We start from the raw sequence: 15,137 nt of genomic DNA, 5'->3' as shown, positions 1-15,137 counted from the left end.
GTTAATTTTTTTTAAAAAGAGTATTGGAAGGGATATAAAACCTCATGCTTCAGGATTTAAGACAATTTCTAACTACTGGGAATTAGGATTAGACTTTTATGGAGACAAGATTATCCTACATCTGCCTACTGAGGATTTTCTTGCTCTTTGAAGCATCTGGTGCTGCCTGCTGTTGCACACAGGATACTGGTCTAGATGGATCAAAAGTCGGATCCAGTATAGCTGTTCCTATGTTCATTCGGGTCATCTGGAAGCCATCAGGTTCCATCACCCTTCAAGGACAGAGTACCAAAACTGGTCCTTTACCACAGCAGGCAAAATCTCTTCACAGAAGGAAATGTCAGGGTAACTTTAACTTCCCCCATCTCCATTCCATCCCAAATACTAGATCCATAGTGCAACAGACAAGCTATGTGAGCTGAGTCAGAAACTACTTAGGATGGTCCTATCGTCATCATGACAGGCATGAAATCCTGAGATACTCTAGAAAAGTAATCATCTGCATGGACACTGAAGTAACAAACATTGTCAAGCATGGTTCCTCCAGTGCTACCACAACATAGGATATGATCAGTTTAGCATCAGTTTTCTGGTGTTTTGAATGATCAGTACACAAACTAGCCCATCCTAGCCCAGGATTCAGACACCAGATGGGCACACTCAGATCTGTCACCAGGATGGTAGACTTTCTGCACTTGAAACTGGATGCAAAGAGCACAGACATGAATCTTACTTGTCCCCCTGTTGCCTTATGTTGCTCCATATACATGGCTGGAGTCCATGGCTGGAGAAAGATCTAGGCTATGCATGCAAAGGATATATATACTGTTGTAACTCTGACCACTGACCTTACATTGAAAAACAGAGTCTAGTTCCCACTCATTGTAAAGGAATTTGTTCTGCATCCCATGGATCTCCCACCTCCCTAATACAAGGATAACCCTCTATGTCCCAAGAAAAAGTGACCCAATCTCTCTCAGAAAGCTCTCACCTCCAGAGTATGGGAGGAGATTCCTTCACAAAATACAGTTACGGAATTCCTACTTCCTATTGAATTCACCTCCATAGGTCAATGTGACTCAGTCTATTTCCAAACCAAACATTTTCTATTCAAGCCCTCTTATTCCATCATTTTCAATCACCTTAATATTCCACCTGCCACTCAGCAAAGAACAGAATGACATTAGATGCTACTGAGCATGCATCTCTCAGTATAAATAGCTTATATAACTTCATGCATTACTAGTAATTGCTACATGATTCAGACTTTCCAGATTGAATTTCAAGGTAATATTTAGCACATATAAAATTGTTAGTGTCTATTTTGGGCAATTTTTTCCTCTATATTCATTAACTGAATTAACAGTCTTTGAGAATTATATACACCTCTACCCCGATATAACACTGTCCTCGGGAGCCAAAAAATCATACCGCGTTATAAGTGAAACCGCGTTATATCGAACTTTCTTTGGTCCGCCGGAGTGCACAGTCCCGCCCCCCCAAAGCGCTGCTTGACCATGTTATATCCAAATTCATGTTATATTGGGTCGCGTTATATCGGGGTAGAGGTGTAGTTATCTTGAAAGTATTGTAGCTTTGTTATGTCACTTTGGGTAATCACAGGTAAACCTTAGCTATCAATGTGGGTGGCCATGACAAATGGTTCTAGCTATATGTCTATCTAGATGTAATGTTTAAAACAGATAAATATAAATATTTAGTATGTTGAAATAACTTTCCAAAAGATGTATTTAACACATTTTTTTTGGCAGGTTATGTTCTCAGTGGATTTCCTTCTCTCTCAGAGGAATACATGACTATTTCGGAGCAAATAGAGAAAATTAGAAATCTAAAATTAAAACCAAATTTCCTGATTAACCTTAAGGTAATGACAGCTTTGATAACTTGCTAATCATTTTCATACTTATTCTTAAAATAAGATTAATATTCTATAGGAGTCAGTGTCATTTTTTACATATATTGAAGTATGATAGCTGTTGCTAAGAGCCAAATTCTTCTTTTACAATGGAGTTGTCAAAGAAGTTACTCTAGGTTTACGCTGCTGTAATAGACAGCAGAATTTGGCCCTAAGGACCGATCCTGCAAGGTATTGAGCCTCTCTTATAACTTCAGTGGGAGTTATAGTCATTGAGCACCTCTTGATCAGTTTCTAAGACTGGAACAAAAAGTACATGTTCCATGACGATAAAGCCTTGGGATAATAACAGGGTATGGATATTATAAGTCAAAGCCAGTAGAAGTGCTATTTGAGAAAAATTCTTGGGAAAAATTAGTTACATATTTGAGTGAGAAAACAACTTACTTTATAGTCCAGCCCTCCTTGTCTAATTGCAAACAATGGTGAAAATACTACTTACAGATCAGTTATTTACAAATCAGATTTGGACTGAATCTGCAAACTCTGCTATGCTCTCTTGCAAAATTTACTAAAATTCCCCAAATAGATGTATAGAAGACACTTTCCAAAAATTACTGTAATATACATTTAGAAATACACATTATTGTAAGCAGGGCCGGCTCCAGGCACCAGCTAAGGAAGCAGGTGCTTGGGGCAGCCAATACAAAGGGGCAGCACTCTGTCCGCTAATGGGGTAGCACATCCAGGTCTTCAGCAGGAATTCGGCAGCAGGTCCCTCAGTCCCTCTCTTCCTCTTTGAGCTGCTGCCGAAGTGCCACTGAAGAGGAAGAGAGGGAGTGAAGGACCTGCCGCCGAAGAATGAAGAGACGCAATTGAGCTGCCGCCAAAGTGACGCCGATCGGCTTTTTTTTTTCCCCCGCCACTTGGGGCAGCAGAAAACCTGGACCTGGCCCTGATTGTAAGTACAGTAGTCAGAGGACTTCTTACTCCATAGTTCTTAAAAGAACAAGAAAATATACTGGATCTATTAGGTCTTTTCCCACTCTAACTTCTAAAATAATGAATGGGCTGCTGAAACAACAGTATTTGTTACATTGTGCATGTACTCGCAATAAGATTTTGCTTGTGGTTGCTCAGACATTACAGTAAGTACCTAAATATGTAGCATGTATGTGAGACAGAGATGGTAGTTGGTACGCTTTAGTGGAGTAGTGGGAGTGCTGCCACTTTGCTAGATGTCATTACATTTTTTTCACACACAGCCCAAAATTCTACATATTTGATAATTTAAAGACTTAAATTTGAACACGTCCAGTGAACATTTTAACTGCTAATTTGAAATTATTTGGTTTCTGAGAGCACAAAAATAACTTGAAACCCCAATACAAAATACTCTTTTGTGCCATTTTAGGGGAAGGAGTTGTTATTTTTAATTATAGGAAGTTGAACCTTGTTTTAATACCAGACAGTGCAAAAGACTTATTCCAAGCGGGACATTCTGTATGGTTTCACACATAAAATTCCATATAAATGGGTGATACAGTTTTACACCATCAGAAAGGAATTCTTGACTTCATGTACATACTTCATCTCCCCCTCTTGACTTCAGCTGAAGGAAGGTTAAGACCTTAAACTCCAAGGAAGGAATCTTGGCTCTACTGCAGTCAAATGAGAGTTTTGTTATTGACTTCGGTAGTTCTAGGTGAAATCCTGGATATAATAGAATTGTCGCTGTTTTCACTATGTCAAAAAGAAAGGAAGAGGAATCTCTTTAGAAATGCATGATCTATGAATAGCTTTTCATTACTCACTTCGGAAAAATCATGTTTTATTTGTATATCAAAAAATGGCAAAGAAGTGGCTTCTTTGGGGGGGAAAAAAGCAAATGCCTCTTCTTGCCTGCTTCTGAAAGTTGTGTGTCATATGGCAATCACATGAGATCCCCTAGTTCTTGCAAAGGAAGCAAGGCAATCTCCAGAACTCTGTTAACACTTAAAGGGGTTGCTCATGTAGTGAACTTATCATGCCCAGTACTTGGCAACATGGTCCAATTAAACAATACTTTGTTCAGTAGAAATTGCTCCTCCCCTTCTGCCCGTCCCTGGATTAGCTGTCACTGTTTTCTCAGGCTTTCCAAAGATTGGGGGAAAGCCAAGTGAGGTTGTGTGGTAAGTGATTGGGGAGTAGCCTTTGGGGTTGGAAATTGTCTATTTAGAAAGGCTCTTCCCATATCCTTTTGACATCTTGTACATTTAATTATTGACTGTCTTTTTTTAAAGTTGTATGTGCCTAGAAGTGCAATATATAAAAAAATGTTTAAAAGTAGGCCCTATTACTTTTAAGAAAAAATAATATTGTTATGACAATAACATAAACAGAAAGTTTTCTTTCAATTATTTCTTAACTAGTGTCCTGACTATGATTTGTGCCAAAGACTCTCTGGGCAAAGACAGCATCCTGATGCAGGGCAGATATACCAAAGGAACCAGTGGGATCCTGAAATTATTGACAAACGGAAGAAAAAGAAGAATCAACATAAAGGAGAAGATGAGGAAGAGGAAGAGGAGGAAGAGCAGGAAGAAGAAGATGAGGTAACTGATCTTAATCTACAGAAGAGACTCTCTTTATTAGCAGCTATGTCAGAAAAAGAACAAAGCTCATGGACATTTAAAAATAAACTAAAAAATCTCAAGTGTTACTCTGAATGCATTTTGTTCAACCTTGTTTTTGTAAATCAATTGCTGTTCTGCTTTAAGAGATGTACTATAGTATTTAAACAAAATTGTAATACTCATTCAGTAAAATTATTTAGTAGTATTGATAAGATTTCAGCTTGTTTATCAGTTTTGGACTATCATAAAAATACAGTAGAATCTCAGAGTTATGAACACCTCAGGAATGAAGGTTGTTGGTAACTCTGAAATGTTCATAACTCTGAATACAATGTTATGGTTGTCCTTTCAATCCTTTACAACTGAACATTGATTTAATACAGCTTTGAAACTTTTCTATGCAGAAGAAAAATGCTGCTTTTAACCATCTTAATTTAAATGAAACAAGCTCAGAAACAGTTTCCTTACTTTGTCAAAACTTTGTTTAAACTTTTCCTTTATTTTTTTAGTAGTTTACTTTTAACACAGTACTGTACTGTATTTCTTTTTTGGTCTCTGGTGCTGCCTGATTGCATACTTCCTGTTCCAAATGGTGTGTGTGGTTGACCGGTCAGTTCATAACTCTGGTGTTTGTAATTCTGAGGTTCTACTGTACTGTGAGATAATATCTTTTAGTTGGACCAACTTCTATTGGTGACAGAGACAAGCTTTTGAACTACACAGATACAACTCTATGTATCTCGAAAGTTTGTCCCACCTTGTCTCACTAATATCCTGGGACCAACACAGCTACAATACCACTGCAAATAAAATACTGTAACTTTTTAAACAAGATATTAATTTCTTTCACCTCCAGAGTGAGTCTTCTTGGCATTAATTATAACACAATAAAAATAGTGTAGCAATTTTGTTGGAAAGAGGGAAAAGCTAAAAATAATATATATTTCAAGTCTATATAAAATATCAACTGATTATGTACAGCTAATCAAAAATAAATTATGAGCACTTACAAAATATGTATAATGGATAAAATTCATGCTAATCTTTGTGATAGGTTGTACCTCTAGAGCACCATGGGGATGAGAGTGGGCACCTCTCCTCAGATGTCCTTCTCTGGCTGTATATCTGGTTTAGAGTACACTGTGTGGTCCTCTGGCCGTAAGTCTTAGGGGGGTGATAACCCCCACTTCTAGGCACAAAGCAGTCCAGAAAATGGTAAGGGCAAACCAAATAACAATGCATCCCACAAAATAGTCCAGGCTTACCCAGTGGTCCCCTGTAAGATCAGAGGACAATAGTCTCTGAGGGGGGTCTGAACCTTAATTCCTTGTGTCCAAAGAACCTAAGCTGTGCACCCAGAGTTCTAAACAAAAAGGGAAAACAAAGTAAAGAAGGTCCCTCTAATCCTTCAGCAGGTCCAGGTGGCAGAGGCTCTTCAGCTGTTCTCCTTGTCGGTGAGGCTAGGGAGCTCTAGTTCTGCTTACCTTTTAGTGCCACCATGTACTTTGCAACGGAGGGTCCTGTGGCACCTTTAAGACTAACAGAAGTATTGGGAGCATAAGCTTTCGTGAGTAAGAACCTCACTTCTTCAGATGCAAGTAATGGAAATCTCCAGAGGCAGGTATAAATAGGATATCATTATCTCCATACTGATTTATAACTGCGTCTGGAGATTTCCATTACTTGCATCTGAAGAAGTGAGGTTCTTACCCACGAAAGCTTATGCTCCCAATACTTCTGTTAGTTTTAAAGGTGCCACAGGACCCTCTGTTGCTTTTTACAGATTCAGACTAACACGGCTACCCCTCTGATACTTGACACCATGTACTTTGTTTTTTGGCACAGCAGCCTCATCATATGAAGTTATGACCACCACTTTCTTCATTCATTTTTAGCCACGTTTTTTCTTATATTCTTTCGCTCAGTCTAGTATCCATAAGGAAATGCAGCGAGGCTTCCCCCCCCCCCAAACACACACTATTCCATTTCTGTGACTTTTTAATTAGTCCATTAAGGGAAAAATCTTTGCCAAGCTGACTCAATGTTTTCTCAGAGAAACTTTCTTTCCATAGAATATTGCCCACAATACCATAGAAAACATGATAAACAGTTTTTTGGTTTGGCACATATTACATAGCCTATCTTTACATCTTTTTAGTAAGTTTAACTTGTATTTGGCATAATGACATGTTAACACTGTAAAAATGAATACTTCGCTTTTTCTGTCATGACTGTGGAGTATAATATTATCTTCAATTTTTGAGCCTACGTCGTAGAACCTTTATTCTTTTGTTTCCTTAGTCCATAGTTCTTGCCATTCCTTTGCAAGCTCCCTCATGACCATACTTTTAAATTCTTGTCTACTCAAGATAGGGCTGAATGTAGGGGCAGGCGACCCAGGCAACCACCTGGGATGGTGAGCTTGGAGGGGCGCCGGGCTCACGGTTTTATTTTTGTTGTTAGCAACAAAGGGGAAAATAGAATGTTTGAAGGGAAATGTTTCAGGTACGCCATATGTGGATTCATTTTTTCACTAAGCTAGCATGTTCTGGACCTTTGTAGAATCTCATGGAATCTTCCAGATTTTCTGGGAAGTACATTTTCCTTAAACCTCCTAGAATGTTGTCAGTCATGCCCTGTACATTTCTATTATTCTAAAAAAAAAATTTTTTTAAATTTCCATAAGTTTAGAGGAAACATTTTTTTATTTGCTTGCATATGGTATGAATAAATACAGATTTACAGATCCTAGTGTGCAAATGTATTGTCTTATATGACAGGGATAAATCATGCAGGCAAATTGTGCATCGAAGTTGTGAAATGGGCTACAAATACTATGAAAATAAGGTATTCAAAAGTTTAACAAATGGAGGGGGGACACTGAAGGCTCTTGTTGCCTGGGGCGCCATTTAGTTTAGTGCCGACCCTGACTCAAGGGTATCTTAACACCTCCTCTTTTTGTAAAGCATGTTTTTCTCTTTTGTCAGTCATCTCATTTCAATATGTGCCAGAATCCATGCTATTGTTACACAGATATCAGCTTGCATTATTTCAATAGTTAAGAATATTATTTCACTTATTATGTCATTTCTACTTTCTGAAGTCCCTGTTCTGAATGTCATTATGCCCGACAAGGAAACAGATAAAATTACAGCTACAGTTGGTCACACATCTCTTATCCAGGCTAGTGCCAACAGAATCCCCATTAGTTCAGCTGTGAGAATGTCACATAATTCGATAGCCTTTTAGATTTCTGGATTCCAAGACTAGAAAACGGAAAGCTGTTCCCACTCGTCTCCTGCTGTCATTTTTTGATCCATTTGTATAGACTTTGTAAAACTGGCCCCATTTTTCATAAATAAATTTTAAAATGTCATTGGTCGTAATGTGTGGATTTTTCCTTCAGTTTTTTCATACAGTTCCAAATCCACAAATGGGGAATAACTGTCCAGCTGTAACATGATTTCCCATTACTACAAAATTTTAATTCTCTCAATTTTTTCTTTTTACACATCTCCTTTGCCCATTTTTTGACCCTAGTGTAGTATGAGGTAGTCTGTGGCAATCCATATCATTTTATCTACTAAACTTCCAGCAGTCTTCATAAATCTGTTGTGTACTTCTGATTTCATGATTCCCTTTTACCTTTGCCCAAAAGGTTAGTGCTAATAGTGTCATCCTTAAATTTACAGGTGCTTCTCGAGTGGCTATGTTTAGCACACACACTGATGTTGCTGTCATTGTGCCATATGCCAATCACACAGCTTGGGCCCACAGCAGTTCCAAGTTTCCTAACAGTTGTTTTTGAGGCTGAACCAAAAGCTTGGCATCTGTAGTCTAAAACTAATCTTATCAATGCTCTATACAGCATAATCAATACCTTCTTATCTGTACCCTATTTGTTTCCAGCTACCCTTTTAAGTAAGTTCATTCTACTTTTACACTTTTAAGTCTATGTGACTTTTCCAAGTCAATTTATTACCAAACACTATTCCTAGGAACATAAACTTTTGAACTATCTGAATTTTTTCACCATAAATAAATAAGTCAGTCCCAATCTTCCCTAATTTTCATCATGGTTAAAAGTATTCTGTTTCTGCAAGAGAGAATTTAACCCCCAATCATTCTCCCCCTTGGAAATTCTCTGGAGTGCTTCATTTGTCTTTTATGCTCTTCTCTGGGGTGCCTTAAGTCTTTTATGCTTAGTCCAGATAGCACAGTCATTTGCGAAAAGGGAAATACTGTTCCCATCTGCACACTTTCCAGTAGGCCATTTATCATAATGGAAAACGAAGTAGGACTGATAATACTCCCTTGTGGAGTTCCATTTTTAAGCTTGCAGATTTTTGATAAAGCTGTTCCCACTTTGACTTGTATAGTTCTGTCACTTAAAAAATCCCTTATCCACCAAAACATTCTCCCTTTTATTACAGTTTTGGCTAGTTTATATAGGAGGTCTTCCCGCCATACTATGTCATATGCTTTTTTAATGTCCAGGAAGACTGTTATAAAGTTCTTAGTCCTTATGCTTTTGTATACCTCTGTTTCTAGTCCCACTATATGGTCAACAGTGCATCTTCCTTTTCTGAAACTACTTTGTACCTCAGATATAATATTTTTTTTTTTGTCCCAAAGTAGTATACTGGTCTTACATTTATCATTGTTCCATGATTTTTCCCACACACTTGATGTGAGGGCAATAAGTATAACCAATGCTTGTTTCCAATCTATTGACAGCAGTCCTTTTTCCTATATATAATTATATAACTGCAATAGAATTTTTAGACTTCCTTTTTGACAATGGTTGAAGCATTTCATTACTTATATTATCTTTACCCGGAGCTCTGTTTTTCCTTATTCTAATGGCTGTAATAAACTCCTGCATATTAAAATTTTTGTTTAGCAGATCATCAGTATATTCTCTGCAGCCATTTAATAGTTCACAGTTATCCTTAGTAAACTTCCTTCTTTCCCACAAAACTCATTGTTTTGATTCATATCACTAGTGACCTTTTGGAATTCTTTTGCTAAAATGTCTGCCTTTCCTAGTTGGAGACCTCAGTTTCATTATTTACAATAAGACCAAGTATACATTTACTTTTACTTCAAATTCCATTCATGCTTTGAATTCATTTCTTTGAAAATATTTCAGAAAGCTTTGAATCTTTGTTCAATTTCCCACAGACATTTCTCCAACTTTTATTTGTCTTTTTGATAATCCTTTGTGCCATTGCCTAACATCTTTTATACTTTATTAAGTCTTTACTATTCATTGTGTGTTTACTTGCTTCTATACCTTGTTTCTTTGCTTGATTGCTAATTTGCAATCCTCATTCCACTAGGGAACCATATTTCTAAGTCGGGGGCAATATGATGTTTTATAGATGGCCTGTTGCTGAAATTCTTATTATGTTGTTACAGAATTCATTAGGTTGTCACTTGTACAATCACTGCATAAATATTCATCACATTTAATCTTGAAAAGACCCCAGTCAGCTTTTCAAAAATTTCAGCTAGGAACACTTTGTGTTTTTGACATTTCTTTGGCTTTGGTCCTCAGTATATGTAGGGAAGTGATGACTTCCCATTCCATCTTCTATATAAATTTCACAACTGCATTTACTAGCTATATTAAATCTAATAGATACTTTTGTATTTAATATTACCGGGTTATGAATATCAATAAAATGTTCTAAGCATTTACCATTTAGGTCAGTTTTCTTACTTCCCCATAGCTCATTATGACTATTAAAGTCGCTACAAATTATCAATGGGTTTTTGACATTAACTAATTTTTCTAGTTCTAAAATAATTCATTTTTACATGACTTATAAACATTTTAAATCCATCTATATGTTTTTGTTCTGCATGGGAATCGCAATAGCATCAAAACTTAGTTTCTGCACATCCATTTCAACTTAACTAAGTTCCTTTTTTATATGTATACAGATCTTCTCCCCATCTTCTGGTAGCCTCTGGGGTATAGCCAAATGCCCCGCTCCCTGAGTACTACTTGGCCTGCTGGGAGGGAGGGAGAAGGACTCCCTTATCCCGCTGCGCTGCAGCCAATGGGAGCTGCAAGGGCGGCACCTGTGGGTGGGGGAAGCATGCAGAGCCACCTGGCCATGCCTCCGCCTAGGAGCCGGAGAGACATGTTGCCACTTCCCAGGAGCTGCCTGAGGTAAGTGCCACCAATAGCGTGCACCCCCTTCCATGCCCCAGCCCTGAGCCCCTCCTGCACTCCGAACCTCTTGGCCCCAGCCCAGAGTCCCCTCCTGTACCCCAAGCCCCTCACCCCCCCCCACACACATACCAACCCCCTGCCCCAGCCTGGAGCCCCCTCCTGCACCCTAAACTCCTCATTTCTGGCCCCACTTCAGAGCCCATACCCCCAGCCAAAGCCCTCACCCCCCCACACACCCCAACCCTCTGCCTCAGCCACGCCCACACTCTGAACCCCTCGGCCCCATCCTCCAGCCCGGAGCCCCCTCCTGCACCCCAAACCCTTCATCCCCAGCCCCACCCCAGAGCCTGCACCCACCAGCTGGAGCTCTGACCCCCTGCCATGCCCCAACCCCCTGCCCCAGCCCAGTGAAAATGAGCGAGTGAGTGAGGGCGGGGGAGAGCAAGCAATGGAGGAAGGGGGGATGGATTGAGCAGGAGTGGGGCCTTGGAGAAGGCCCCATAGTCTCTCTCAAGCTCAAGCCTCATCCAGCCTGCCATCATGTACGGGGTTTAGGTCCTCTCTTTTAAAGAGCTGCCCCTCTCCAGGTTTGACAGGCCGAACAGGTGCTCAGAGTTCATGCTGATTGTGCCCAGTGGAGCTCTTTAGTTTCTTCCTGATTGGGGTGGGATATTGTCCCACCGCAGTCTTTCTTAAGACTTAACTTGAGAGCTAACTTTCACTCTATGTATAAAAATGTAAGTTGTTACAAAATCGTGTGTGTGTTTAGCTAATGAAACAAATGTCCACTAATAAGGTCAGCCTTGTTCTGTATGCCTTTTGGTTATTAATGAAAAATTAACACAAAATATTTTTACCATAATAGCTAGAAAATATACAAAATTCTGCAGGGATGAGAGCTTTGTGTAACTGAGTCCAGCTGTTTACATCTGTAGTTCCTGCATACCTTTAATCAGCATCTAGACACTAATGAAATGCAAATATTAAATAACAGTTATATAACTGGACAAGCATTTGTAGTGCTTTGCTGGCTCGGGGCCTTGGTAGACTGTACAGATGCTCCCCGACTTACGCAAGCGTTCCGTTCCTGAACGCCTTGCGTAACTCAAATTTTGCTTAAGTCAGGAACATATACCTGACACCATTACGCCCCCCCCCCAAAAAAAAAACCCCAAAACAAAAAAAACACACAATTTCTAGCTTACGGAACTTTTTTGAGTAACTCAGGGAGCGTCTGTACCTTATTTTGTTCTTCACTATTTATAGTATTATTTATTTAGTGCCACAGGTGTACAAGTTGCTTTACAGATGTAAAATGTGACAAGGTCCCTACTTCAAGAAGCTTGCAATGTAATATATACAGATAACTTAATGAGTAAAGATAAAACCAATACAAGTGGAAAGGGGATTGAAGGGTGACAAAAAAGGGAAGAGGAAAAATATACTTGGGGACCATTTTGAATTTATTTTTGACAGGGCTCCAAACATTTATCTGACACCTACCAAGATGAAAAATATATGTGCTGACATTGCTTCCAGGCCATGACCATGAAGTTTAAAGAAATAAAATAGTTGTGTATTGTTTATTGTGCCCTGTATTTAGTTGTTAAAATATTGACACTCAACTTTGTTTAAATTTTTTTTTTTAAAAGCTTAACTTATTACATCCCTTTCACTGAAGTTTCTCCTTCTTTCTCTTCCTTGCTTCACTCCACTATTTCTTTTTGTCGTCTCTCTTTTCCTATATTAGCTACAAGGTCTGTTTTCTCTTTTCCTTTGTTCTTCTTCCTCCCCCTTATCCTTTCACTTCATTATGTTCTCAAGCTCCTCAATATTTTCCAATTTAATTCCTCCTCTCATTTACTTTTCCCTTCTCTTACTACCATACTTTCTTTTTTAATGTATCCCATCAATAAATATTAGCTAACATGTTGATTAAAATATCTTTCTTCCTAGTCTGGATAAGGCCTTAGGGAGACAGTACAACATTTTAAAAGGTGAAAATATCATCTAGATATTTGCAGAGAATACTAAAGGCTGAATGCTCAGGTGCAGCAGAGGAGAGTACCATACACCTTGAGGAAGGAGAAGCAAGCATAGATTTATGTCCTCTCCCTGCACCTCATCCTGGGGGCCCGTTCACTCCCTTTTCCCCTGGGATGCCTTTAAACTGCACTGCCTTATAATGTTGGCCAGAGGTGTCTAGAACTCCTCCCATTCCCAGGAAATCTGCTTACCAAGTTAGCTGGTGGATCACTATCAACTAGGGAAATCCTCAGAGGGCTCCTTAAATTACTCTGCCACACACAAAGAGTAATAGGGTTCTAACTCTTGTCTTTTCAATCTAGACAGGCTTTGGTTTAGTACATTTATTATTACAGGACCTGAAATAAAGTATTTATTTTCTTTACTTTAGGCAGCAGCAGATGCAATCATGTTGTCAGATATTTTGCCTCATTTGGTGCAGAGGCCTGAAGATTTTTTGGAAAATGCAGAAGCCAGGATTAATCTCTATAAGGATACCATGCTATATCCTCTAGAGGTAAGAACAGCACAAAGTAATATTGTTGTATACACTAGAAGATCATTTTTTAACATTTGTTTTTATATAATTTTTATGCACTCTGGATATCTTGAGTTTATTTTGTAACAATGGACCTAACCCACAATCTGACCCCCCTCCTCAGAATTTTGAGGTTCAGATTAAAACGTTCAGGATACAAGACAGTTCACAGTTGTTTCTGGTGTCAAATCAGAGTCCTGGAACATCTTTTGTAGTTTGGATGGGGCTTAAAAATTGTGAGAACTACACTGTCACGTACTTCCATACCAAATGTTGACCGGCTACAAACTTTGCTTATACACACCAGCTGTGTTCATCGTAAGATCCAGATAAGATCAGCTTTACATAAGGTCTTTTACTCACAGTGCCTCCAATAGGCAAAACAGTATAATACAGTTTAGCATTCCATTACATCTCCCCCCTTTAATTTCTACTTTCCTACCACTGATAATATTTACACTATCGTGCTATCTTTGAAGTTCAGTACATATCAGTCTGTTAAGTGTCTCTGAATCATACTCTTTTTCTAATTTTACTATTCAAACATAACAGTTTGGTCATCTGGCTGTTCATTAGTTGCAATGACTGCCTCTGGTTGGTTTGGCGTTGTCATCTTCTTATTCTGCATGTGCCATCTGTATGGTTTGCTCTGTTGATTGTTCTTTCTGAGGAACAAGCCATAGATTTCAACAGTTTCTGTTGAACTCTCCACTGTTGGTCTCGATCACATATGGTCTGGGCGCTGAATTCTTTTACTTTACAACAGTTGGAGTTGTCCATCCTTTTTCTCCACACAGTTTGACATAAACATGGTCACCTGGTTCCAGACCTGGCAATTCTCTAATTGAGTGTTGTCTATTGTAAAACTGTTCATCATCTCTTTTTGCCTTCATGCCTGGCCACTTTGGAGATAGATTCTTTTCCAAAGTTGGAACAGTAGTTCTTGTCTTCCTATTAGGAGTTGTGCTGGACTGTATCCAGTAGCTGCTGTTGGTGTTGATCTGTAACTCAGAAGAGTAAGGAACGGATCTTCCTACTATAGGATTTTCTGTACAGCTCTCTCAATCTTTCCATAATGTGGGCTGCTAGTAATACGCTCAAAATCATATTTAGTTCAGAATGACTTAAATTCTGCTACAGTGAATTCTGGTCTGTTGTCCATCACTAATTGTTCTGGAATACTGAAGTGAGCAAAAATGTACTTCCGTTTTTTGATAACATAGCAACATCATGTCTTTCCAGTACATTATTTCTGTATACCTGTGTAACGGGGTGGGACTCACCACTGTGGCACCTCCTGCTGGCCATTCTGGGAATTAGCTTAAGTCATTCCACAGGGTGCCCTCCTCTGGTGGTGTCTCACTCACCGTTTCTCCCACTTTGCTGTCTCCAGCGCTCTGTGACCCACGTCGCTCCTCAGACCGCGGCATCCTCTTCTGGGCTGTGCCCCGCTCTGCTGTCTCTCCCCCCTTTCGGGAGAACCAGCAGTCTATAGTCCAGCCACTTGCCTCAGTGGCCTGCTGCAGTCCCCAGTCTAGTCCCTTGTTCCAGGGGCAAACTGTAGTCTGTGTTGGCCACTTCCCTCAGGGCAAATGGGGGCAAAGGAAGGGGGAGGGACCCTATAGCTGGCAGCCACTCACTGCCCCTCCTCCAACTCCTTTGCTACCTCTTTTCCCTGGGCTACTTCCCCCCACAGCCCTAGCACCTTATCTGCCCTTCCTCCAGGGCCTCAGTCTGGCAGCAGTCAGCCAGACGCTCCTTCTGCTCTGCTACCCTACCCATCACTACTCTAGCCATGGTGCTCCTAGGCAAGCCAGGGAGAGACTGCCCTCTGTTCTGTTGAGCAGCCCTTTAGATATGGCCCCTACTGGCCCTGATTGGCCGCTGCAACAAGCCACC

General features: G+C 39.6%; 1 protein-coding gene across 11 annotated transcripts in view; it reads left to right on the top strand.

The window, feature by feature from the left end:
* AK9 (adenylate kinase 9) overlaps positions 1–15,137 on the top strand; it is a 156,721-nt gene that overhangs the window by 19,342 nt on the left and 122,242 nt on the right. For all 11 annotated transcript variants that reach the window (XM_065590208.1, XM_065590205.1, XM_065590206.1 and 8 more), the window contains 3 exons: positions 1,773–1,885; positions 4,288–4,470; positions 13,092–13,217. In XM_065590208.1, the coding sequence (XP_065446280.1) occupies positions 1,773–1,885; positions 4,288–4,470; positions 13,092–13,217 (422 nt within the window). The remainder of the gene's footprint in view (positions 1–1,772; positions 1,886–4,287; positions 4,471–13,091; positions 13,218–15,137) is intronic.

The sequence above is a fragment of the Chrysemys picta genome, chromosome 3 (genome assembly GCF_011386835.1).
Source record: "Chrysemys picta bellii isolate R12L10 chromosome 3, ASM1138683v2, whole genome shotgun sequence".
In the NCBI taxonomy this organism is placed as follows: domain Eukaryota; kingdom Metazoa; phylum Chordata; order Testudines; family Emydidae; genus Chrysemys; species Chrysemys picta.
This window is presented reverse-complemented; position numbering and strand designations above follow the sequence as displayed.